The sequence below is a fragment of the Rattus norvegicus genome, chromosome 1 (assembly GCF_036323735.1).
Source record: "Rattus norvegicus strain BN/NHsdMcwi chromosome 1, GRCr8, whole genome shotgun sequence".
In the NCBI taxonomy this organism is placed as follows: Eukaryota; Metazoa; Chordata; class Mammalia; order Rodentia; family Muridae; genus Rattus; species Rattus norvegicus.
The window spans coordinates 256,672,960-256,696,831 of record NC_086019.1 but is presented as its reverse complement, the minus strand read 5'-3'; the positions used below and the strand labels follow the sequence as shown (position 1 = coordinate 256,696,831).

The 23,872-nt window shown below is 48.4% G+C and overlaps 1 protein-coding gene across 4 annotated transcripts; it reads right to left on the bottom strand.

Annotated features, from left to right (window-relative positions):
• Positions 1-1,677: 1,677 nt before the first annotated feature.
• Gsto2 (glutathione S-transferase omega 2) lies at positions 1,678-23,456 on the bottom strand. Of its 4 annotated transcripts, none has more exons than NM_001012071.1 (8): positions 23,227-23,456; positions 18,176-18,312; positions 16,523-16,687; positions 16,220-16,328; positions 13,725-13,947; positions 12,394-12,495; positions 3,136-3,242; positions 1,678-1,988 (listed from the first exon to the last, which is right to left on the bottom strand). In NM_001012071.1, exons 3-8 carry the CDS (start codon positions 16,554-16,556, stop codon positions 1,817-1,819), a joined length of 747 nt encoding a protein of 248 aa, NP_001012071.1. In that variant the 5' UTR covers positions 16,557-16,687; positions 18,176-18,312; positions 23,227-23,456; the 3' UTR covers positions 1,678-1,816. The 4 variants fall into 4 exon arrangements, with proteins under 4 accessions (NP_001012071.1, XP_006231654.1, XP_006231652.1 ...); XM_006231592.3 differs by having other exon boundaries at positions 23,266-23,405; XM_006231590.4 differs by lacking the exon at positions 23,227-23,456 and adding an exon at positions 23,057-23,219 and having other exon boundaries at positions 18,176-18,340.
• Between the last annotated feature and the right edge of the window lie 416 nt (positions 23,457-23,872).

Genomic DNA, 23,872 nt, shown 5'->3' with positions numbered 1-23,872 from the left:
GTTCAGGGTAGTGAAGGAAACCAAGACCCGGGCAGTGTGCAGGAGTCACACAGACCCAAAGAACATCGGAATCCCGGGGAGGCTGTAGGCCATCAGCCTGCGGCCTCTCCCGTGAGCACTTCTCTCCAGCCTACGTTCCCAGGCTCTTCAGGCTTTGTAAACTACTGGGAAGCCTCCCTGACCCAGAGATGTACCATTTCCGTAGCGACAGTTTGGTCACAGGCTGGAGCCTCTCTAGGCACCTGCAGAGTTAATCAGACCCAGCAGCCCTAGGAGAGACCACAGGAATGATTCCCTCCTCCCCAGCATAGATCCCAGCAAAGAGTGATTCACAGACTCTACGGTAGCTTGGGCACCATGGCAACGGGGCACCACATCCGGAACAGATGGTTCCACGGCCTTGCCTGTCACATGGCGTCTTTTCTGGCAGGCCTGGTCACCTAGCCCCAAGCGGCATGGAGTGGCACCTGGTAACTATTTATATGGTGGGGGAAAGCCCATAACTAGCAGCTGGCACAGGCAGCGGAGACGCAGGGGTAGGGGAGTCGGTCTGGGCCAAGTCCAAATCAGGGACACGTTAAGGCAGAACATCGAACTTGCTGTCGCCTGGCCTCTGGGCGTGGCTGGGGATGCTGAAAGGCTGGAAGAATCTTAGGAGACGACAAAGCCAAGACGATCGCAGGCAGATGAGGATGCACTGGATAAATCAGCATGGCACAGTCCTCCTGCGGAGGAAGTGGTCGCAGCAGCTTTCTGCTGAAGGCGCCTGCTGGCAGACCGAGGTTTTCTCAGTCGTTGGTGCCACGGCGCTGCCTGGTCAAGTTGATGGGGGTCCGAAGGGAAGCCAAGTCAGACCATCGTGGCGAGGCAAGTCCTAGTACACAGCTAACCCCCCGGGCCAAGCTGGTGCAGAGAAGAAAGATCTCCATGGGGCAGGACCCGTGTCTCCATCAGTTATCCTCCCGTGCTCCAGGATTTGGTACCCACCAAGCAACCAGAGGCATCTGTTGGAAGCAGCTGCTGTGTGACGTGTATCCAGCAGTGACCTTTGCTCGTGAGAGGGATTAGAGGGGAGGGTGTTTTCGAGACAGGATGCTGGTTAATACAACATTTCGTGAGACATCCTGAGCTCCGGCAACACCAGTGAGATCCTGACGTAGTTAGTCTAGGGTGATAAACGGGTGTTTCATTTCCTGCTCTAGAATTCTTTCCAGTCACGAGACCCTTGGGTGTCTCCCAGGCTCATGGCCAAAGTTTGAACAGGAATGATACACCCGCCTTCCCATGTGGCCAGCAGAGTTTCGTTGCTGAAAGAACGTATTTAATCATAGAATGTGTGTGGTGGGGTCTGTCTGTCTGTCTGTCTGTCTTCCTTTCCTTCCTTCCTTCCTTCCTTCCTTCCTTCCTTCCTCATCTCCTCCTCTTCTTTCTCCTCCTTCTTTCCCCATCGTCTCAAGGTCTCTTCTCACCAGAGAAGTTTTTGGAGAGTTCCAATCTAAACGTCTGTCAATTGAGGCTGGTAACACCGGCACTGGAACCAGTAATCAAACGAGCCAGAGGCCAGGCATCCAGGGGTCACTCTAGCTCCCAAAATGCACTTGTGCTTCTGTGCTGGACACTTTCTAGGGAATCATTAGAAGCTGCGGGCTGCAGGAGTCAGACACATGATAATTTGACTATATTTTACACGTCCATGTTTATTAGGGACCTCAAAAAAACAAAAAAGCAAAAAAAAAACAAAAAAACAAATACACTGACTCCAAGATGACCCGTGATGCAGAATCAGATATGAGGAGAATCCTGGGCAATGACTGGATTACCGTACGATTGGGCCACACAGCCCAAAATCAAAGGCACAAGGGTTGTTTTGGAAATAGAGATTCAAGAAGCCCAGGAAAATGTTCTTATCAATGTGCAGAGCGCACACTGCGGGGTCCTGCTTCATGGAGGATATCCAGAGCCGCAGCATTGGGGTGTGATTCACACAGCTGCAAGACAGGGAAAGGACAAGGTTGGGAAAGGGGACACTATTCACTCTGTAGATTATAAAGAAACAAAAATCTGGGTTTCTTTGGGAAATATGATAAGCTTAGTTATTATGCAGTAAACCTGATCTTCACTGAGGACAAGGCTTACTTGGACCGGTGTGTCCAACTGTTGACACTGTCACAGTGGCTTCTGTGAAAGTGGCGGAACACTTGTGAACTGAGGCAGGGGAATCAAGCCTCTTCATTTCATGACTGACTGACTGACAGCCTCTCTAGTAAACCGTCTTAGGCCATTTGCAGATTTTACTTTTAGGGCTTTGAAAAAGAGAGTAGCTTCCTAAACACTTTAAAAATAAATTTAAGACAAGCGTGAACCCCTGAAACCCTGGCCTTTTCAAACATGAACAAGGGAATTCAGGGCTAGGGTCTGAGAGACAACATGCTAAGGTAAGACAACTGGTGGGATGGAGGCCAGGACACTTGGTAGGGTCTTACTAATCTCAGGATCTCCACGCTGCCTTGGAAGGAGATGGGTTTATGAGTTACCTGTGTATCTCACCACCTAGTCTTATGTCTGATCTAAAGAACTACTTTGCAAATCCTAGAGATGTCAGGTACCTGTGGCATGGCTGGCTGGAATCTGCATCAGCAACACTACACAGGCCTGGCTCTGAGGTAACAAAGTTTTAAAACAAAGCTTTTAAAGTGTGACACCTGTGTGATACGTGCTTGCTACTTTGTTTATATGAAGAGTAATGCATGCGCTGCTTTTGAAACCTGGTTTTCAAAGGGCGTTTCTACTTGGGAGGACATGAGAGGGGATTCGGCTGCGTGGCATGTGCCCCGTGACTCAGCAGGACCATGTGTGTGGCGATGGAGGGAACTAGATTATTTTGCGTGTCTGTGAATACATGGGGGACGGTGGGCTCTGAAGCAATGGGGGTTGGGGGGCTTTGCACACTGAGCCTTAGCCATAGACATGTAGGTAATATATGCATTTGGACACGGAAGCATGCCTGAGCAGTATGGAGCCCTGAGTTTTGTTTCACAAACATCCCAAGACAGTCCACAGGGGAGTCAGTGGGACCCAGAGCTTCTTGACAATTGGCACTCATTCAATTTGCAATCACATAGTCAGATGTCTTACTCAGCCAGTCCATATACATCCAGTCGCTCAAACCAGGGCCAGACGAGGTAATCAATCATGGATATAGAGTCTCCACCGAAGAAGGTAGTGTTCTGATATTCAAGAATCTAGAAATATACACAGAACAACAGCCAGTGAGTTTATGTGTTTGCTGACATGTGTCACAGATGCCAAATATAAATATCATATTAATTACAAGGAAGGAGAGCTAGCTTGCCTGCCTATTTCCAAGAGACCACTTCTTCCCTCCCCACGATGTCCTGACCACATCCTGCTCTCTGCCTCTCCTCAACGCCCAACAGAAAACACGGCTCACTGACTGGACAAGTTGGGAAGAGCAATTCAGGAAGAGGTGGCCTAGTCCTCCCCTTAGTCTAAACCAGACTCCTCCAAGTCCTAGGCTGTCTCCAGAGCAGACGAGCTTGGAGCAAGGATGCCCTGCCTCGAGCCAACACCTGCCCATTCCCCAGAGACATGAAAATGTGAGCCAGAGGCTAAATACCAGCAGTTAGAAACCCCACTTGCTGGAGTCGTGACCTCATCTCCTGCCTACTCTGTACTTCAGGGATGCTGCAGACCCCATTGGTCTTTCTTCTGCCTTCTCAGTGGCTTCAGGGCTAGGTCTAGACGGGACAATGCTGTTCAGTGGGTTTCCCTGCGTCCTCGGCTGCCTTTACCATACTTTCCTCTTTTATTCCAATCCTTCAAGCTCCTGACACTCAGCATCACTAACGTTCTACAATAACACAAAACTCAGTCTTTCTCGAATGGGACAAATGGGACCACACAGGTGGACTCTAAGGCAATCAGACTTTTGACTGACCATGACCAGAGAGCCATGAAAGGCCTGCAGTTTCCAACACAAAAATAGTTACTGCTGAACTGCCCTGAGAGAGCCCCAGGGCGCCAAGCTCCCAGCTAAGTGCACTGCTCACTGGACCTACACAGCAGGCAGCCAGCTCAGCACTTCCCCCTCTGCTGGCAGAGGCTGCTAGGCCAGGTGACTGTGGAAAGAAGCCTAGGCTGAGATCTCCATCTTAGATGAAAGAGTCAAACAGTACATTCGGAACTGGTGAAACGGCTAAGTCAGTAAAGGGCTGGCCACACGAATGTAAGGAGCCCGTGGAGAAGGGCTGCCTCACTGGCTTCCCCAAGAGCTTAGGATGTTCAGACAGGTGGAGCCTCGGAGTCCCTGACAGAGTCCAACTCTGAGTCCCGAGCCACTGAGAGATCCTATTTCAAACGCTCAAGGCAGACTTCACTGAGTAGAAACAGCAACAAACGCCAAGCATATTCCAAAATCTCCCAAGTTGCCTTGGTCACGGTGTTTTATCACAGCAGCAGAAAAGTCACTAAGACAGAAGGGAAGAACAAAGTGGGAGGCGCTCAACTGCCAAACCCGCTGAGGCCATCCACGCTCTCGGCAGCTGGTCCTTCTTCCTGTCACTCACAGAGGTGTGCGAGCAGCCTTACGTGCCACTTCCACCGTGACACTTCTGCCACTAGGCCTTGCTTGCCGTGATTGACAGGAACCTTAAATCATAAGCCAAAATAATCCCTTCCTCCTAAGCTGCTCCTCGTCACACACTTGGTCACAGCATGGAGAGGGGACGGTGTATAGGCAAGCCTCATTCTCCTGCGCTGGAGACCGGCCTCCCCACAGATTCCTTTACAGCTTCCTCCTTGTGACACTAGACCTGGCCTGGCCTCCCTGGAGACCTGCAGCTGTCCCTAGGATCTTCCATAGGAGCTCCCTTGTGTGTAAATGTGGTACCTCAGAAACACAATGCTACTCCACTCTTTGAACCCCAGACACTGAGACCGGGAGAGCCTGCAAAGGGGTATTTGGTGTTTGCAGCACTCAAAAGAATCAACTTTAACATAATCTAAGGTGACAGAGACGGATCAGCAGCGTGCAGATGTGCCTGCCGCCCGAGTGTGAGGACCTAACTTCAAATCCTAAAAACCCGTGAAAAAATAGCTCAAGCCAGATAGGACATCGGTGATCCCTGCACTACTGTGCAGACATAGGCTGAGGAATCTGGAGAAGCTTGTGGGAAGACAACCTGACTAAGGCAGAGGAAAGCAAACAGAGACCCTTGCCTCAAACAAGGTGGAGGTGAGATCAGCACCCAAGGCTATCCTCTGATCATCACAGCTGCCTGCTTTCACACACACACACACACACACACACACACCCATTATACATACACACACTCACACACACACCCATTATACATACACACACACCCATTATACATACACACACACTCACATACACTCACACACACCCATTATACATACACACACATTCTCACACACACACACACTATACATACACACAAACACACACATACCCATTATACATACACACACACATTCTCACACACACACTCTCACACACACACCCATTATACATACACACACACTCACACACACATACACCCATTATACATACACACACACCCATTATACATACACACACACACTCACATACACTCACACACACACCCATTATACATACACACACATTCTCACACACGCACACTCTCACACACACACCCATTATACATACACACACACTCACACACACATTCTCTCTCTCTCACACACACACTCTCACACACACCCATTATACATACACACACACTCACACACACACACACACACACACACACACATTATACATACACACAATAATGAATAGAAATATAAATGAGTAAAAATTTTAAAAACGGTGATAAAAAATGCGTTCTGTCTTCCCCGGCCACTGACAAGGAAGACTGGAGGTGTGAAGGGAGTACCTAGTGAGTGACAGCAACAGAGGAGGACCGTTTGATGTGGAGAGGACGCCTACCCACGGAACCCTTCAGCTCACGCTAGGGCTCCCTCTAGCGTGGTCAAGAAGAATATCAGCAGGGAACACACGTGGAAGAAGTGTGTGGGGCTCCCCCTGGTGGCCATCAATGGTATGGAACAGTGGCCAAGGCTCCTTTCCCTCAAAGGGGAAAAAAGAAACCTGTGGGGCTTTTGAGAAAGAATTGTCACAGAACTGGGGGGATCTAATTCTCGAGCCACACACCACCCCTATTTTGATAACACAAGAGTGATTTTTAAAAGCTAATCTAGACTTCTTTAAATCAACCATTCTAAAAAGCCCAGTCTAAGAGCTTCCACCCTTGCAACAGCCACCTGCCTTACACTGACATCATTACAGCCCAGCACCAGGAAATCCTTGGTCTCGGTCCTCAAGCAGCGCTGCCTCCTGATGGACGCTCTGTACTTAACGGAAGAGGGGAAGAATTCCCAAGAGTTGGAAGTTAGACACACACACACACACACACACACACACACACACACACACACACTTCTGCTAATGTGCGAAGGCACTCTCCAGGACAGAAGCAGTAGAGTCAAGCCCATATCCAGAGTCAGGAGTAGGGGACTTGAGTCTGGGACAGAGGTCTTTGGAGTTGGTAAGAACATAAGAGGAGGGTTCAAGATTGTAAATTCCAGGCCCTTGCCACACAGAAACAGGACAGCCAGGCCTGAGCTCATGCTGTCACGAGATCTCCTGCAAGGAGCTGTGTGGCGAGAGGCTGAGCAGTGGTCTCCGTAGGACCCGCCCCTCCCCCTCCGCCTGGTTATCACTTAGGACCGAGCTGCTCTGTGAGGACAGAGTGCAGCTCGCCACCATTTAGGGATTGATGGGACTCTGGAAATCCTCAGCTGCAATCCTTTTAATGAGCTCAGTTCTCTTAATCGAAATATATTTTGTAGAAGCTAGGAAATAACCTAACCAGATTCTCGTAAAGCAATCAATGTGTGGCGGACACAAACCCAAGTGAGTGCCCCTCGATCTCTGAGGAGGCAGAGGGCTCCCTGTGCCTGAGAGCAACAGGAGAGGCTCTGCAGGAGATACCGCTCCTCCATATTTACAGACGTCACACCTCCACATCTCAAGAGAGATAAACTGGATCAAAAGTTCAAACGAAAACCAAATGTGTTTAGAAGATAGTCGAATTTCCTTTAAATATGAGAGATTCTTTAAATGGAACTCCACAAACTTGATAGACAAGATCTTAAGACAACTTTCCTTTTTTTTTTTTTTTTTTTTGGTTCTTTTTTTTCTGGAGCTGGGGACCGAACCCAGGGCCTTGCGCTTCCTAGGTAAGCGCTCTACCACTGAGCTAAATCCCCAGCCCCCAAGACAACTTTCCTTAAACAGTAAACTTAACCGAGCAGCACAAACTGTTGGGCTAAAACGTCTTTTTGTTTGTAAAGAAGAAAAGACAAATTAAACACTAACATTGCGGCTGAGCGTAGTGGAGCATGCCTTTAACCCCAGAACTAGAGACACTGAGACAAGAGGATGAAGAGTCTGCAGTCAGCCTGGGCTACAGGGTGAGACCCTGTCTGAAAAACAAGTAGGAAGGGAGGGAGGAAAAAAGATGGAAAGAGAAGGGAAGGAGGGAGGTAACAAGGGAGGGAGGGAGGGAAGGGAGGGAGGAGAAATGTTAAGATGATGGGTGAAATTTAAACCCTGTAAGCCACAGGAGCTCCTGAATGGCACACACACATTACCAAGTGGATACAAGGATACGACCCTCGGGCAAACAGTGCACACAAGGCTTGCGATTGGGCCCTGTGGGAAACTCTGCATGAGACTGCAGAGGACAGGAATACAAAGCAGGCCAACAGACATCAAGAGGCTGAGCCATGAAGTGCCCTGTGGCCGTGGTTCCCTCCTGCTGCTTCTGGCCTCTTTCAGTCAAGACTGGTAACAGCTGGACAGGGACCAAGCAAAGCCAGAGCGCAGAGCTGATGCCTAATGGTTAGATCACAGGCCTCGAGGGAAAACCCAAAGCATCAGAAAAGAATCCGGCCAATCCAGCAAGCTGCGGTGCTACACAGGGCAGGGTTTAACGAGCACCGTGAAAATGTTCTGAATAAGTCGCTGGTAGCAAAGCAGCCTTGAGAGGCCCTGCCATGCTGGAATCCACAAGGACAAGAAAGCCAGAGCACAGCAGAGTGTGGTGCTGAAGTGGTAAAGTCAAGCCCACACAGAAGAAAACGAGACAGGGTGAACATCTTAGACTAATGACTCAAGAATAGCTGGGTTTGAACCTCAGAGGCAGGTTCAATGTGAGCTTAGTTTACAGCATCCCGACAGCATGGAGCGCATGCCCACGTTCAAGGCAGGCAGACAGGACAGCAGGCTGTTGGTCTGATCATCAAAGCAGAAGATTTTATTTATGTTATTTATATAGCCTTAAGTGAATTCTTAATATTTTTAAAAGTTTCATGGTTGCTGCTGTTTTCCAAGACTGCATTTTACTATGCACCCCAGGCTAGCCCAGGCTTCTGACACTCTTACCCTTGTCCTCTACATGCTGAATTTCGGGCCAAGACCAACACACCCAGGAAACTGGACTTTTTAAAGATCATTTTGAATAAAAAGAGCACACGCGTCATATTTCGAAAGAGGAAGATCATCTGGAGTTCACGGTCACAAAATGCAAATGGAGTATCTTGCTAGGCATGCCATATTTTGCATTAAAATCTTGACCTTGGGCTGAGAGATGGATCAGTGGACAAGCATGAGAACCTGAGATCCAAATCCCGGGACGGGCAAAGCTCAGTGTGGCGTGTGTCGGTGCCATGGTGCTACTGTGGTACGGTGGGAGACCGGGTGCACAAAGCAGAGGACAGCAGAGGGCAGGCTCTGCGTGGTGATTTGTATATGCTGGCCCAGGGACTGTCACGATTAGGGGGGTGTGGTCTTGTTACAGCAGGTGTGTCACTGTGGGCATGGGCTTAAGACCCTCATCCTAGCTGCCTGAGAGCCAGTCTTCTGCTAGCAGCCTTCAGCCGATGTAGAATCTCAGCACTTCCTGCACCATGCCTGCCTGGATGCTGCCATGTTCCCACCACAATGATAAAGGACTGAACCTGTAAGCCAGCTCCAGTTAAATGTTGTCATTTTAAGACTTGCCTTGGTCATGGTGTCTGTTCGTAGCAGTAAAAACTAAGAACTCTGTTTCCAGCAAATACCTGAGACTGTCCTCTGACCTTCATGTAGCCACTGTGGCACAAGCCCACCTAAACCCCCATACATGAACACAGGCGCACGCGCATACACACACACAGCAGACACACACACACACACACACACACACACACATACACACACACACAATATCGGATTATTTGTCCCTCAGAAATATCATGTGTGTTTAATAGCTTTTCAGCCCACACAAAATCCTGCTTGTAAAACCCACTTGATTGAAGGGTGAGGTGATCCAGGCCTTTAATCCTAGCACTCAAGTGGCAAAGGCAGGCAGATCTCTATGAGCTCAAGGCCAGCTGAGTCTATATAGTGAGTTCCAGAATAGCCAGGGCTACATAGTGGGGCTCCATCTCAAAAACAAACAAACAACAAAACAAACAGAAAAAAAAACAGGAAAATGTTAATGCAGATTAAGGGGCGTTTCTGTCAGAATTATTCTAGTGAGGTTTAATTTCACTAGGATCTCCTTACATCTACACTTAGGACTTATGTCTCTTGACATTTGGAGGAACGGTTAGTATCGCTCATGTCCACTGGCTGTCTCAGTGCTGACATCCTGTATGCTGCAGCTAATGCTCTTGCTAACACTGTGGGACAAAAACCCCCTTCCTGACCCATTGAAACAATGCTGCACCCTCGCTGGCCTGAAGTGGCCTGAGCTGCAGCCACCACAGCCAAGGCTGTCCAACCACAGAAAGTTCAACTGTCTCAGCGGAGTTCGGAGACCACACCCAGGTTTGCTGAGAGGGCGTCCACCATCAGCTCCTGTTACAAATGGAGTTTGTTCTGTCTTTTTCATTTGTTTTCCAGTGAGTGTCACGATAACCACCCAATCTCTTCTAGTTAACCCTGCTAGCCAGGAAACCATCACAAGGCCTAGTGCAGCCTACCTATCACTCTCCTGAGCTCTGTCTCTCACATCTGTCCCAAAACACCACAAACAGAGCAAACTGGAGCTTCTCTCCGAGTCCCAGTAGCATCCTGTTTACTGGAGACAAATTTCAACATCAATCTGGACAGTACCTCCATCAAAGTTCACCTTATCTTGGTCTCTTGAAACCTCTCCAATCAAGTCCCCTCTCCAACCCTATTACTGAGGTCCTGGTGTCCCCCAGTGAGCAAAGCAGGAAAGAAAAAAAAAGCACTCTCCTGCCTCATAGTCTGCAGTTACTCCTCACAACTTCAGGATCAAGAGGAAATTCCTTGGCACAGGCAAAAAGCCTTCTGACTGTGGTCTGCCCTGTACCCCGGATTCTCTGCTCTCTCACACCAGCTCCCTCTCCCCAGTGTCTCCAGATTAGCACTAAACACACCCTGGTTCAAAATAGGCTCAACAGTTGGTCCCCCACCTTATCATCGAGCCTTCTGGGCGTCTAAGGTTTGCATTCCTATCGAGCAGCCCTTGTGAGATACCAAGTACTGGTACTGTTGGCCTCAGAAGGGCGCTGCATGCGCAGCTCTGTGAGCCAGTGTACACACAGCACCCTGGCATCTCAGAGTGCGGCACGGAATGCTAGCTTAATTGTCCCGAGACGCACGCAGCCCAGGAGATGCACACCTGCACCCCAACTTCGTAGATTCGTGTAGAAGAAGAGCGGCAAGGACAGCCACAACGCACTTCCGGTGCATTTTCTGAATTCAGTGTTTTGTTTTCGGCTCCTTAATGTGACCCAGAGCTCACGAGTCTGTGAGGAAGGAGCCAGGCAGGATGGGATTGGTTCACACGAGCTTTAAAAAAAAAAAAAAAAGACCGTAGCTGCCTGTGGTGGCACGCGCTTTCAGTGCCAGCACTTGAAAGGCAAAAAACGGGCAGGTCTCTGTGAGTTCAAGAACTACATAGTGAGGCTCCATTTCAAAAACAACACACACACACACACACACACACACACACACACACACACACACACCACCACCAACAACAACAACAACAACAACAACCACTAAATATAAAGACATTAAAAATTCTGTATTGAGAAAGGTTTCAACTTCTTTTAAGACAGCACTTGACCTTCCTGGGCTAAAGACTCTCTTATTAGATGTCTCCTTCAACTGTGATTAATGGAAGTGTTGGTGTAGGGGAAGCAGTTATGGGTCCATCCCCAGGGTCCATCTTGCTGCCCAAGAGCCTAGAATCCAGCAAAGCTGCATCTTAAATCAAGACCGTATCGTCCACTGCGTCTCGGGGTGGGGTCCTGGCAGTCTGCGGCCTCAAGACAAAAGTTAGTATTTCTTACTAGTCATCTTGCAAAAACACTGCTACTGTACATCTCCAAGACAGGAAATGGAGCGTGTGTGGATTTTATCTGCTTCCAGCTGATGAGGTCAAATGGGAGAATAGGAATAGCTAGGCTTCTCTGGGAGGAATGAAGACAGTTTTTTTTCTGGCTATATGAGGGAGCACCCTCACTCATGAAAAGAATTCATCGGTTTGTAGAGCAGAGGTAAAGGAAGTCACAGCCCCACAGATGACCTCAGGATGGGTGGGTAGAAACGGGCTCCATGATTGTCCTGCACAGAAGATGCTGCCAGCAATGATGGCTCCTTGTCCACGCACACCTACCTTCCTTTTCTAAAATGCACAACATCGATTGCATCCAGGATATCCCAACTAAAAGATAACCCCCCCCCCAGCCTCCAGTTGCCAAGGGTCATGGCCACTGGGTTTCTGGGTGAGTCCTTTCAGAGGATCCAGACACGCCACTTTTCCGCTCTCTTTGCTAGAGTGTGAGTGGAAGATGATGGCCCAGTTGCCATTGTGTGATGAAGGATAAACCTTGCACTAAATGTGACAGACAGAAGGATGAGCCTCGGTCCCTGCTAGCTTCATGAGGAAGCATGGAAACAGTCCTGGACCGCCTCCCCCTGGCTTTGTAATGTGAGAGAGTAAACCGTCATTAGGCAAGTCTCCTCCCAATGCCTCAGCCTCATCGGCAGAAGTCCTGCAGAAATACTTAGGGAATGCCAAGATACCAGGAAAGGGCAAAGTCATTGCTCATCCTGGACAACTTGTCAAGAACCATTTCAGAGCAGGTCAGGGATGCAGGCATCCGCGGGTCACAGGTGGATGACTAGAAAGGGACCACATCGAGGCTTAGCAGAGGGTCTGCAAGCACGCAGTGCCAGGTGACTAGGTTAGAGACACCACAGAGCTCGGCCCACTGCCTCTGACGGGACAGACGCCCCTTTACCTCTTCCAGATTGCACAACTCCTGACGCAGGGCAACCTTCAGATCCGTACAGTCTCTCCCACATCTCAGCGCTACCAGACATTCCTTGCTTAACTGTGGGACCTAGTGAGAAGACAGATTCTTAGTCGAGATGTTTGTGAGAACTGCTCCCACTCTGTCCGAAATGCGATGAAGCTTCCCAACTCCAGCCCAGGAGAACTCGGCCAATGCAGAGGTCCCTGTCCTTGGTGAGAGGCTCTGGGGAATCTGTGCTGGTTCTCATAGCAGCTGTTCTAGCCAATTGTCCCAAGACGCACGCAGCCCAGGAGCCAAGGGCTCCAGCAGGGTTCTCCCTGCCTCTGCTCGCTCAGATAAGCCCGTGCTGTGATAACTCTTGTTAGGTGGGGCACTTTAAGCTACGGTGTTCCTATGTGAAAAACTGAACCAGGAACAATGCCCACCTCCAAGTCAAGAAGGGGATCAATAGTCAGAGAAACTCTGGAACATCCTGACTTCTCACTGTATGTCAGCTCTTGACAACATTAAGCTGAGCACATGAGTGTGTGTGTGTGTGTGTGTGTGTGTGTGTGTGTGTGTGTGTGTGTGCAAGCATGGCGTGAATGCCACTAAGTGCACGTGGAGGTCTGAGGACACCTCTCAGCTGTCAGTTCTTTCCTTCCACCGCACGCGTCCAGGAGATCAAACTCGGGTCATCAGGCTTGGTGGCAAATGCCTTATTTTTTGAGACAGAACTCAGTGAACTTGGAGCTTGCAGATTCAGGCAGACTAGATGGACAGCAAGTCCCAAGTCTCCTCCTGCACCTTCCCGGCACCAGGATTGCCGGCAGGCACTGCCAGCTTGCTTTTCACGTTATGCTGAGGATCCCAAACCGGGTCCTCCAGCCCGTGTGCCACTCAAGTCATCTCCACAGCCCCGGACTGAATTTCTATTTATTTTCAAAGGTCTTAATGCTTCTGTCACTGTTTCTCTCATTATCAACAACTTTCATTATTCATGCTTCCTAAATTGCTGTCATTCTTGCCCTGCTGACAAGGCAGCCTTCCCCCAGGCATAATTCCATTCCAATATTTCACACCTGGAGCTTGGGAAACGCTCCTTTTAAAGGATTAGCAATCACGGCTGTTTCTCCCGTTTCTAGCCCCGTGAGTCTCTGCCTCCCACTACTAATGTCAGTGGTCACTGCTGACTCTAATCCCGGGTGACTTATTCTTCAGGGGCTCACAAGGCTAAACCGAAACCAGATCATTGATTGATTTTGGAGTAGATTGAAGTTGGGGAAACGCACACAAAGCAAAACCAGGTCTATGAGGCTCTTCAGAACTGTGTGTACCTTACAGAATAGCTCCAATAACATCTTCTGGCGAGCTCGTTCATATGGGTCGTATGGAAACAGCTTCCTTCCTGGGAAGACGTCATCCAGGTACTCACACGCAATGACGGATTCATAGATCAGCTGACATTGGCTGTTCTCCAGGACAGGAACCTGGCCAAAAGGGTGTTTTGTATAGTACCAATCAGGCTTGTTTTTCAGGTTAATGTTGATGATTTCATGCCTTAAAGGGAAAAGAAGACTCGAAGTGAGACGCACAAAGACAGATGCTCACCTTGAAACGAGAGCAGCTATGACATCAGCATTCATACTGAGAACAGTTTCTTTGACGCTGGAGTTTGGTGTCAAATGTGTGACATGCTTGTGCTCATCCCTACAGTGGGGTTAGGCCTTTCCTAGGACCTCTTTGATCCTCTCCTGCGATTGAGTCCCATGCCTGACATCATCTACCAAAGAGTAGCTAAAGCAAGAAGAGAGCCAGGCTCCATAGACTCAAATGCTCGGGCACACTGACGGCATAAGGCCTGAAAGGACAAATCCAGCAGAGCTTGGTGGCTCAGACCTGTAACCCCAGGACCCAGCAGACAGAGGCAGGAGGGTTTGGTTGTAAGTTACAGAACAGTCTATGTTCCACAGTGAGACCCCCATCTCTGAACCAAAACATTAACGACCACAAAAATGCAAATGTTACTTACAGGTCGGAACAGACATTGGGGAATGTTAACAGTTAATACAAGATGCACAGGAAGCTGTCTGGTCAAGCTGAGATATTAGCTGGTTCCCTCCCCTGGCTGTGCGCAGTGTCCATAGTTGTAAGGAGGCGATAACTATTCCCATCTCAACAGTGTAGCATCCAAACCCTGACCGTGTGCAGCCCTCAGCAGTGTCCAGTACACTAGCAAGCAGTCACTCTTCAGTCCTCCATACTCCCTGTCACTATGATAGGAGCTTTTGAAGGACTGAAGGAAATGAAGGCTACATTCTTCAAAATGGAGATTCTCAATAGATTACTTCACCTCTTCCCATCTAAGGAACGCATCTCCATATCTAGGGACGTTTTGGTTCTCCCCTGGAGTGGGATATACTCCACATGGGTGTGGGGGGTGCGACAAAGAAGCTGGGACGCACAAGACAACCCCCTTTCCTTCTCCCCGGAGGCAGAGGAGTACCTGGCCTTAAGTGTCAGTCAGTGGTGTTCAGGTTGGGAAAGTCCACTCTGAAAAAGACAGCTACGGGGCTGAACATGTAGCTTAGTTAGGAAAGTGCTTGCCTAGCCCCAGGGAGCCCTTGGCTGTCCCCAGCACCACATAAGCCGGGCACAGTGATGCTCTGCTGTAATCCCAGTGTTCTGGAGGGAGAATCAGAAGGACCAGAAGTTCAAGATCATCCTCAGACACATACTGTGTTTGTGGCTAGCCTGAGCTACTTAGGACTCTGTCTCAAAAACAAAGAAACCCCACAAATATTTGCATCAGTTCCTAAGCTGTCCCCAAATGAGCAACACGTTGTATTGCTCTGGCTTTTCTAAAAGCAAACAGAGACCAGGTAACCATAGAGCCAGACAGATTTGAGCAAAGGGAGAGAATCTAGAAATGCACGTTATAGCTATCCGTCGAGGCAGAGTCAACGATACCATTTACAACATCTCCACATTGCTCTCTCTACTCAGTGACATGAACGGAAACGCTGATGTCACTCCTACGACTTCCCAATCCCAGAGCCGGAAGCCAGCATGACACTTGTTTTCTGTGTGTGAGACCGGGTCTCATGTGGCCACGGCTGACCTGGAGGTTGGTATGTAAGCAAGAGTGGTCTTGAACTTCTGACCCTCCTGCTTCTACCTCCCAAGCCCTGAGATCACAGGGATGGATGGCCCTTCACACTTGGTTTTATGTATATGGTGGGAGTGTATGGTTGAACGGCTGGGTGTGAATCAGTGGTTCATGGATGCTGAACAAGAAACTCCTAACTCTGCTACATCCCCAAGCCCAAGAGACTCTTTTTGAATACCTACTGTGTGCCAGGCTCCCTTCTAGCCCTCGAGAAGCAGAACCTACTCTCTTGAGATCCTTTTTTTGGTATGATTGCCAGAGGGCGGGGGAGAGGAAAGAAGTGGCAGAGAGACAGAATAAGGAGTTGGACATGAAGAAGTAAATAGAACAGAGTTAATCCAAGCTGCTCGTCAGAGGTAGGACTACGTCAGGGCAGTTAGGAGGCCTGAGTGAGCTGGGCTGTGCCCTTCCTAACAATCAGTGAGTGGGAGAGAGCCAGTTCACCAAGCGGCATCACTCAGGCTGCCTAGTCTGAGAGTTCATGAAAACCTGATTTGGAAAAGAACTCAGCAGTTCAGGAGAGCCTGTCCCAAAAATCAGTCATTGGAGTCATTCAGAAGAAAGGGAAGAGGGGCCCCTTCTAGGAGCCCGAGACTTTAAATACCCCCCTGGAGATGGTGGGTGCTCTGCCTGCTCAGGGAGCACTTGGCCTCAGTTTCTCACCTGATGCTTTTGGCCTTGAGGACCAGGCGTGTCCTGTGCGAGTAGGGGCAGAACCTCATGCTGTAGATTCGGATCACACCCTCAGGGACCGGCCCTGGGGGACAGCTTCCTACAGAGCAGGGCAAGAGCAAGAAGATGGGGAATCTGGTCAGCCCAATGGGGAGACATTCCAGGAGGAGTCTGTGCACTGAGCCTCAGGCTCCAGAGGTGACATTTACACATACAGTTTGTGCTCCTATCCAGAAAAAGCAACTCTGTCACGTGTCTTCCCCCAGCCCGGGGGTCCAAGTCTAGAAGACTTACCTTTCCCCAAGCATCTTGTCAAATCCCCAGACATCAATGTCCAGGTGTCTACGCAGTGCCCGGAAGCTCACAGTCACTGCCTTGTGGACCTCTGCTGCTGCTGGCTCCAGGCACAGCTGAGCTCCCTCCAGATCCAAACTCAATTTCTCGACGGTTGACAGCACTCTGGTAGGACAGACAGTTAGGGACCCCTGTAAAATCTAACCCCTCACAGATACCTCTCCAGATATGGAAGTCAAAACCTAGCCCCAGGAAGTACTTGTGGCTTTAGACACACAGGGAAACCATTTGATGGGCCCTCATCCACAGGAGGAAGACTGGACATTTAAACCCCAACTTGGAGTTCAAAGGAATCGAATACCAGGCAGATGTTAACTTTTCCTTTCCATCACAAATCCTGGCCTTAGGTAGAGAAGTAACCATTCCTTCTGTATAACCTGTGCACCACATTTTGTCTTTTTAAAACAGCCACATTTTCTCTTGGTTCGGCAAATGGGACAGCAGACTTGGGTTAAGCGGAGACCCTACATCAGTCAGGAAGTAAATACGGCCTTGGTACCACACCGCATGCCTCTCTCTGGGCCTCCCTCATCTCATTTGTGACATTTCTACCTGTTCTGAGGAACTGTCAGTGAACTAGGCCAAGGCACCTAGAGGCCAAGAACCATTTGAGTCCTCCTCCAGCCTTAAGTTCTGACATATGTTGCTTTAGCTGACAGATGCTGTTTTAGTTTCCAAGGACACATAGCTCAGAAACACAGCGGCCACTCCCACACAGGGGAGAGGACGGAGTGGCTGATAAGCTGAGATTCTGAACTCCAGAGGGTGAAGAAAGAAATTCTTTAAACTTTCCAGGACTGAGATGTAGCAGAAAGGCTTACCAACACATTTTTGTTTACAGAGTGACAGGGAAGGAAAGAGGAACATCAAGTGTCTCACACTCAGTTGTATCTGTGAATTATTTCAGTTCCCAAACTTCTGTGTCCATGTAATCGATACTACTCCTTCACAGAAGTGCTCCCAGAAAAAAAAATTATTTGTCCAAAATAAACACTTAATCGAGTCAAAGAACTTTAAAGGTTCAAAGACTTTTAAAAGGTCCATTGTTGTAGCTGCAACAGTGGAGAGTTTATGCCCAGAAAGACACAGCATACGATGGCAGTTTCATTGTTGAATCTCAACATTTTTAACTAAAATAACAAAGCCTTATCATGTGTCTTGTAAGATGGGCAACTCTGGGTCTTTGGAATTCTCACCCCTCCGGAATGTCTTGGCTAGTAATGATAATATTTTTTTCCTACAGAATAGAAAATCTTTTTTTTTAAAAAATTATATATAAGTACACTGTCGCTGTCTTCAGACACACCAGAAGAGGGTATCGGATCCCATTATAGATGGTTGTGAGCCACCATGTGGTTGCTGGGAATTGAACTCAGGACCTCTGGAAGAGCAGTCGATGCTCTTAACCACTGGGCCATCTCTCCAGCCCTAGAAAATCTTTCTGAATCTTCAGAACAATGATTCAACTACAGTTTTAGTCAAGAACTCAATGATCCCATGGAAGTTAACCTAAAATAGCAACACACCATCAAGAATGAATGTATACGGATTAGGAAGTAGTAGGGATGTTTGAATAGATGCTGGGAAGCGCACCTGGTGTTGATGGGTTCTTGCCTTGCGGTGCTGAAGGAGGAGCTTCTCACTTTGCACTGTGGAGGATGCAGGTCTGATCAGCAACTGCTAACTTCCCTGGAACTAACTCTGACAGATGGACAGGCTCGACGGCAAAACTGAAACAAGGAACACAGTGACCGAGCCCTGTGAGGTAAGGCGGGGTAATCAGATGGCTTCTGAGAAGACAAATGTACCTCCTGTTAGGTCTCAAACTCAGGACAAACAGCTGAGGTGCCTGTGGCCACCAGGTTTTCCCAGCAGTCCTCGTGAATGGCACTCCCGCCCCCTACCCTAAACTTCTCCAGCCCAGGGACTATGCTGGGCAGCTCCTCCGCCAGTTGCTTAGCCTATGTGACCCAGCCATTTTGGCAACACCAGCATTTTACCCATTTTACTCTTGGCCCTTGCTCCTGGTTTCCCTCTCTCCCTCCCCCATCTCCTCACAGGGCGAACTCCAGATTCTGCTGGATGTCTCCGCCTCTCGCTGTGCCTGCATTCTCCCTTACATCTATAATAAAACCATCCACCCTCAGGAGCAGCCGCGCCCTCTTTTCACTCCTTTTTCCATTCACCCTTCACATAAATAAAGTGGGCAACCACTGAGGAGAGCACATCCAGGTTCTAAAGGGGAAAGCATGAGAGGAAGGCAGATTTCAAACTCAAAGTGAGTCATTACCTTACTAGTCCCATTTACCCTTAAACTGATCCCTACAGGGCAGATTATCCCAGTGGATGGATAAACAGGGGCTAACAGGACCAAGCACATGTTAGATGCCTCACAGCTACTAAATGTAAGAGAGGAAGAGAATTCTGGGAGTTTAACGCTGGAAACAACGCTCTCATCCAAGAGCTTTAGTCAGCATCAGATGCAATGAAATGAACAGTCAGGAAACTTCTCCCCACAGGGTAAATACTGCAGGCTTGCCTCTTAGGTCTCAGCTGCTCAACTCTTGTAATGTAAAAACGGCCAAAGGCAATATATAAATGAATGGGTACAGGTGTGCCCCAGGAAACCTGACCAATGGAACTAAACTTGAAATACACACACACTCACACACACTCTCTCTCTCTCTCTCTCTCTCTCTCTCTCTCTCTCTCTCTCTCTCTCTCTCTCACCTCTCCCTACCTCCACATACAGCCTCCCAACTCTGCAGAGCGGTACCCTTGTTACAAGAGATGGACATATATTGACACATCGCTCCAGGTCCATGATTCACGAGCCATTCACTACTGGTCAACTTGATCTCTACGTCACACACTATGGTTTATGGTTTGGTATTCCCAGCTACTTAAAACGATTCCCAGCTACTTAAAACACTATGGTTTATAGTTTGGTATTCCCAGCTACTTAAAACGATAGTTTTGAAAAGCATTCTTAGCACGTTGAGCTGCATAAAACCCAGCCGGTGGCCTGGATTAGCCTGGTGGTTTTAATTTGGTCATTCGTGGTTGTTTCTGTTGCAATGGCTGAGGTAGCAGTGATCAGAATGGGAACTCCATTTGCAAACTGAGAGGTTCTATTATGCCAGATGAGGAAAATTTCCCGATTCCCCCCTCACGATTCACTCCTCCTAAAGGAAACAAAATCTGAGAGCTGGGGATGGCATTTATAAAAGGGTCACCTGAGCAAACTGTGGTGGGACCTGTTATGATCCTAGAACTTAGAGTCCAAGGCAAGAGGATCATAAACTAGGGCTACAGAGTGACCATTGTCTCAAGATGAAAAGTATGTCAGTTTGTGGGAGGTCAAGTTTTGAGATACAGGTCTACTGGGTGGAGTTAGGACAAAGGTGGAATGAACTCTCCACCTGTGGGAGGCAGTATAGTGTCAGGATTCTCAAAATGGGCAGTGGAACCAGATGGGCTGTGACACCTGCCTCTGGCCCTTGGGCAAAATGTTCAGCCTCTTTTTTTTTTTTTTTCTTTTTTTCGGAGCTGAGGACCGAACCCAGGGCCTTGCGCCTGCTAGGCAAGCGCTCTACCACTGAGCTAAATCCCCAACCCCTGTTCAGCCTCTTTGACCTCCCTTTTCCTTGTTTAAGATGACAGCCAAGCAGTATGTACAGGATGGTTTTGAGTATGGCGTGAAATGGTGCAGCCCTCATCAGCGGAGTTCCAGCGCGGTGAACCCCAATATTGAAGAGGAACACTGATGAATAAGAAGGCATTTTAATAGCACGATGCCTTCCCATTTTGCACCCATAAAGAAGACACACATTGCTATTCCGCTTTGTGGGGCATATGAGAATTAGGACCGGACTCGCCACACTTATTTCACCCGTTAACAGTTCAATGCTGGCTGAACGTGTTCAATGCTGCAGGCTACATTTCAGTAATGTGATTTTTAATCTCGCCAAAGATCACAGCAAGTTTTCCCAGGAGGGTTTTCATTATGACCTTTAAGCTTCTTCTCTACTTTCTCCTAAAAATTCAGTAGGTAACTCCTAAATGTTTTTTTTTTTTTTTTTGCAAATGTTCCAGCTGTGCCCTTTCGTGTTTGCATCTCTGTTATATTGACCAGCTCAAGCACGCACACAAAAAAAAATTGATAAGGTCACAGAAATCTATTACAAATAAGTTTTCAGACAGCTGAAATGTGATCATATCCACTGTTTCTCTGTGTGTGAAGGGGTGTGTGTGTGTGTGTGTGTGTGTGTGAGAGAGAGAGAGAGAGAGAAAGAGAGAGAGAGACAGAGAAAATGTTTGGCAAAAGCCAAAGGTCTATTGTTTCTTTGTGTGTGAAGGTGTGTGTGTGTGTGTGTGTGTGTGTGAGAGAGAGAGAGAGAGAGAGAGAGAGAGAGAGAGAGAGGATGGCAAAGGCCAAAGGTCTATTGTTTCTTTGTGTGTGAAGGTGTGTGTGTGTGTGTGTGTGTGTGTGTGTGTGTGTGTGTGTGTGTGGTGGGTTGCAGAGGCGAGGTCTTTTCAGATGGGCTCTCATCTTTCTACCTGGCACTTCCTGATTTGGTTGAGCTGGCCCATAAGCCCCAGAGACCCACTTGGGCCTCCTCAGCACTGGGCTTACAAGCACAGGCCACCACACCTGGTCTTCTCTGAGGGCCCGGGGATGGAAGTCAGGTTCTCGTGTTTGCTCAATAAGCTCTTTACCTACTAAGCCATCTCCCCAGCCCCTGAGCTGCTTTTCTGAAAATAGAGGAACCTCTGGTCATGGTGATCAATGATTTATGTGATTATAGGATGGAAATAATTTCTCAACTTCAGTTTGTTTTGAAGAAAGGAGGCCTTTCCTTTTTCCTTCTCACTATGTAACTCTGGCTGTCCTGGAACTCACTCTGTAGACCAGGCTGGCCTGGAACTCAAGAGATCCACCTACCTCTGTCTCTCAAGTGCTGGAATTAAAGGTGTGGGCCACCACCATGCCCCAGCTTGAGCTTTTAAAAATAAACCTTTTTTATCACCAGCCTCTAACATTGGCATAAACTAGATTATGATTATATCGAATCTTTGAAAGCCCGCTTGACATGAAAGATCACTGTGTGTTCCATTATTGTTCACTGCACTCCACGGGCCAGATAAGGGAAAGGGCTCTGCTCTACTCTCGCATCTGCCTTGATTCGGGGTTTGCAAGGAGTGAGGAATCCTAGGGAAGCTCGAGTTCCAATGGCGTTAACTCTGGGACATATTAAATGAGGTTACTGAAATTACCACAGGAGGACCTTCCCTTCCACTTTAGGAAAACTGGGTCAAAGGAGGCCTTCTTTTAAAGTGCTTTTTTCCTCATTCCTGTATCTTTATAACATGTGACACACACATCTTGATAATAATATTTGAGTAGTCAAAAGCAAAATCTCATGATTCTGATATCATTTGTAAACTCCTGCAGAAGCATCAACATCTGCTGAAGCCAAACCACGACAGATATGACCCGAACGTGCCCAGAATTATCCCCGGGACCTTCTTTGGACACCAAATTCCATGGATGCTCAAGAACTTTCTATAAAATGACGTATTTGCAAATAATCTACTCACTCCCTCCTATATACATCAAACCACTTCTAGATGACTTGTAGTAGCCAAGACATGGTAAACTTTGTTACACTGACTACTGACATGAGAAGTCTGATAACAGATCGTATTATTCAGCCTTGCCTCAATCTCTAAGAGCTGTAGAAAAGGAACTTTACAGATGTGTAAACTTATCTGAAGAGCAGTCTCTTTACAACAAGCATAGGCTGCATTTGAAATCACTTCACCTTTTAATAGCTGGGTTAGTCTGTGCAAACAGTGAAAACTTCCAACACCCTGATTTTCTAACACACTGGCATTCTCATCTGAAATGTGGAGGTGTGAGTACCATGAGGTTTAGGGAAATGTTAGTTGGATCAGTATGGCAAACATCTGATACTTAGCATGTGTCTGTCATCTAGCAAGTGCTTAATGCTAGCTGTTACTACGTTTATTTGAATGTAACAGGGACGGACTTTCGTAGCCTTCAAAAGAACAGGCAGTCCCAGGAACGAAATTCTTCTGCCTGTCTGTGTCATCAACTAGTAGTGCCGAACTGAGGGTACGAACTCCAGATCTGTGGAGCTCTGCTTCTGCTTGCCTGTCTCCATCCAAACCAGAAAATTAATGTTAATTACAGGTTTCTGTCTTAAAGAGCATCCACTAATCTAAGATTACTGACTGTTCTTTCCTTCTTACGATTTCTTTACCCTAGTGCTATAGTCTAAGCTCCCTTACACTTCTTTTTTTTTTAGTGGAAATTTAAAAAAAGAAAAAGAAACATTAGCTATGGTTAAACACTTGGGTTTTCTTTTAAAATGAAAGTGCAAAATTAAATGTTGGCAATCCTATTCTAAAAAGCCCAAATTTAAGAATTTCCCAAAGTTCAGAATTGACCTCAAAATCCTCTTCCCTTCCGATACAGCGCGAGTGAGACCGAACCACCCAGTGGCGGTGGCAGAAAAGGCATCCCCGAGCAACCTTCAGGCGGCTACGGCTCCAAGCCGGAGTCGGGTCGCCGGGCTGCCGACGCGAAGGCGGGCCCGCCCCTTCTCGCACGGACCTACCCCGCAATTGGCCGCCGAGTCCTGAGCTCCAGCCAATACCTGGCGCATTTGGAAGAACGAACCAATAGGCGACCGCGTTACAGCAGCTAGCTAGAGAAACGAGAGTCAGGCCGGAAATCTAGGGCTACCGCAAGAGGAAGTCGGTAGCAGGCCGTTCCTCTCAGCCGCTGGTCTCACATCCTACTGGAAATCCGCGAGGAACCGCCAGGGCCCGCCCAGCGGCCGGCGGTCGGCCGCACAGACGGCTTCGCTCGGAGCGGGACGCTGGTTGTCCCGTTTGTGAAGTCAGCCAATCCCTGGCTCCCCAGGGTGCAGCGGCCCCACAGCACTGTGAGGAGGCGAAACCCTAAATGCAGCTCTGAGCTTTGCCTGATTGTTATGCGCCCTGAACGAATCACCCCGTGATTTTCGCAGGCAAACCAGAAAACAAGTACAGAAAACCTGCCGGTCGGTGGGTGCCGTTGCTAAGGGCAGTGTCCTCCGGGGTATGTTTTCCAGACCTTCCTGCCAATATCTTAGGGGCCTCACTTAAGCTCTTGACCAGCCGCATCACCCGGAGGATGGGAAGGTGCTCCCCGAGTACCTTCTCTTGTGGAAGTGATAAAAGTATTACGATTAACCTTTCCCAATAGAGATTTCACCCACT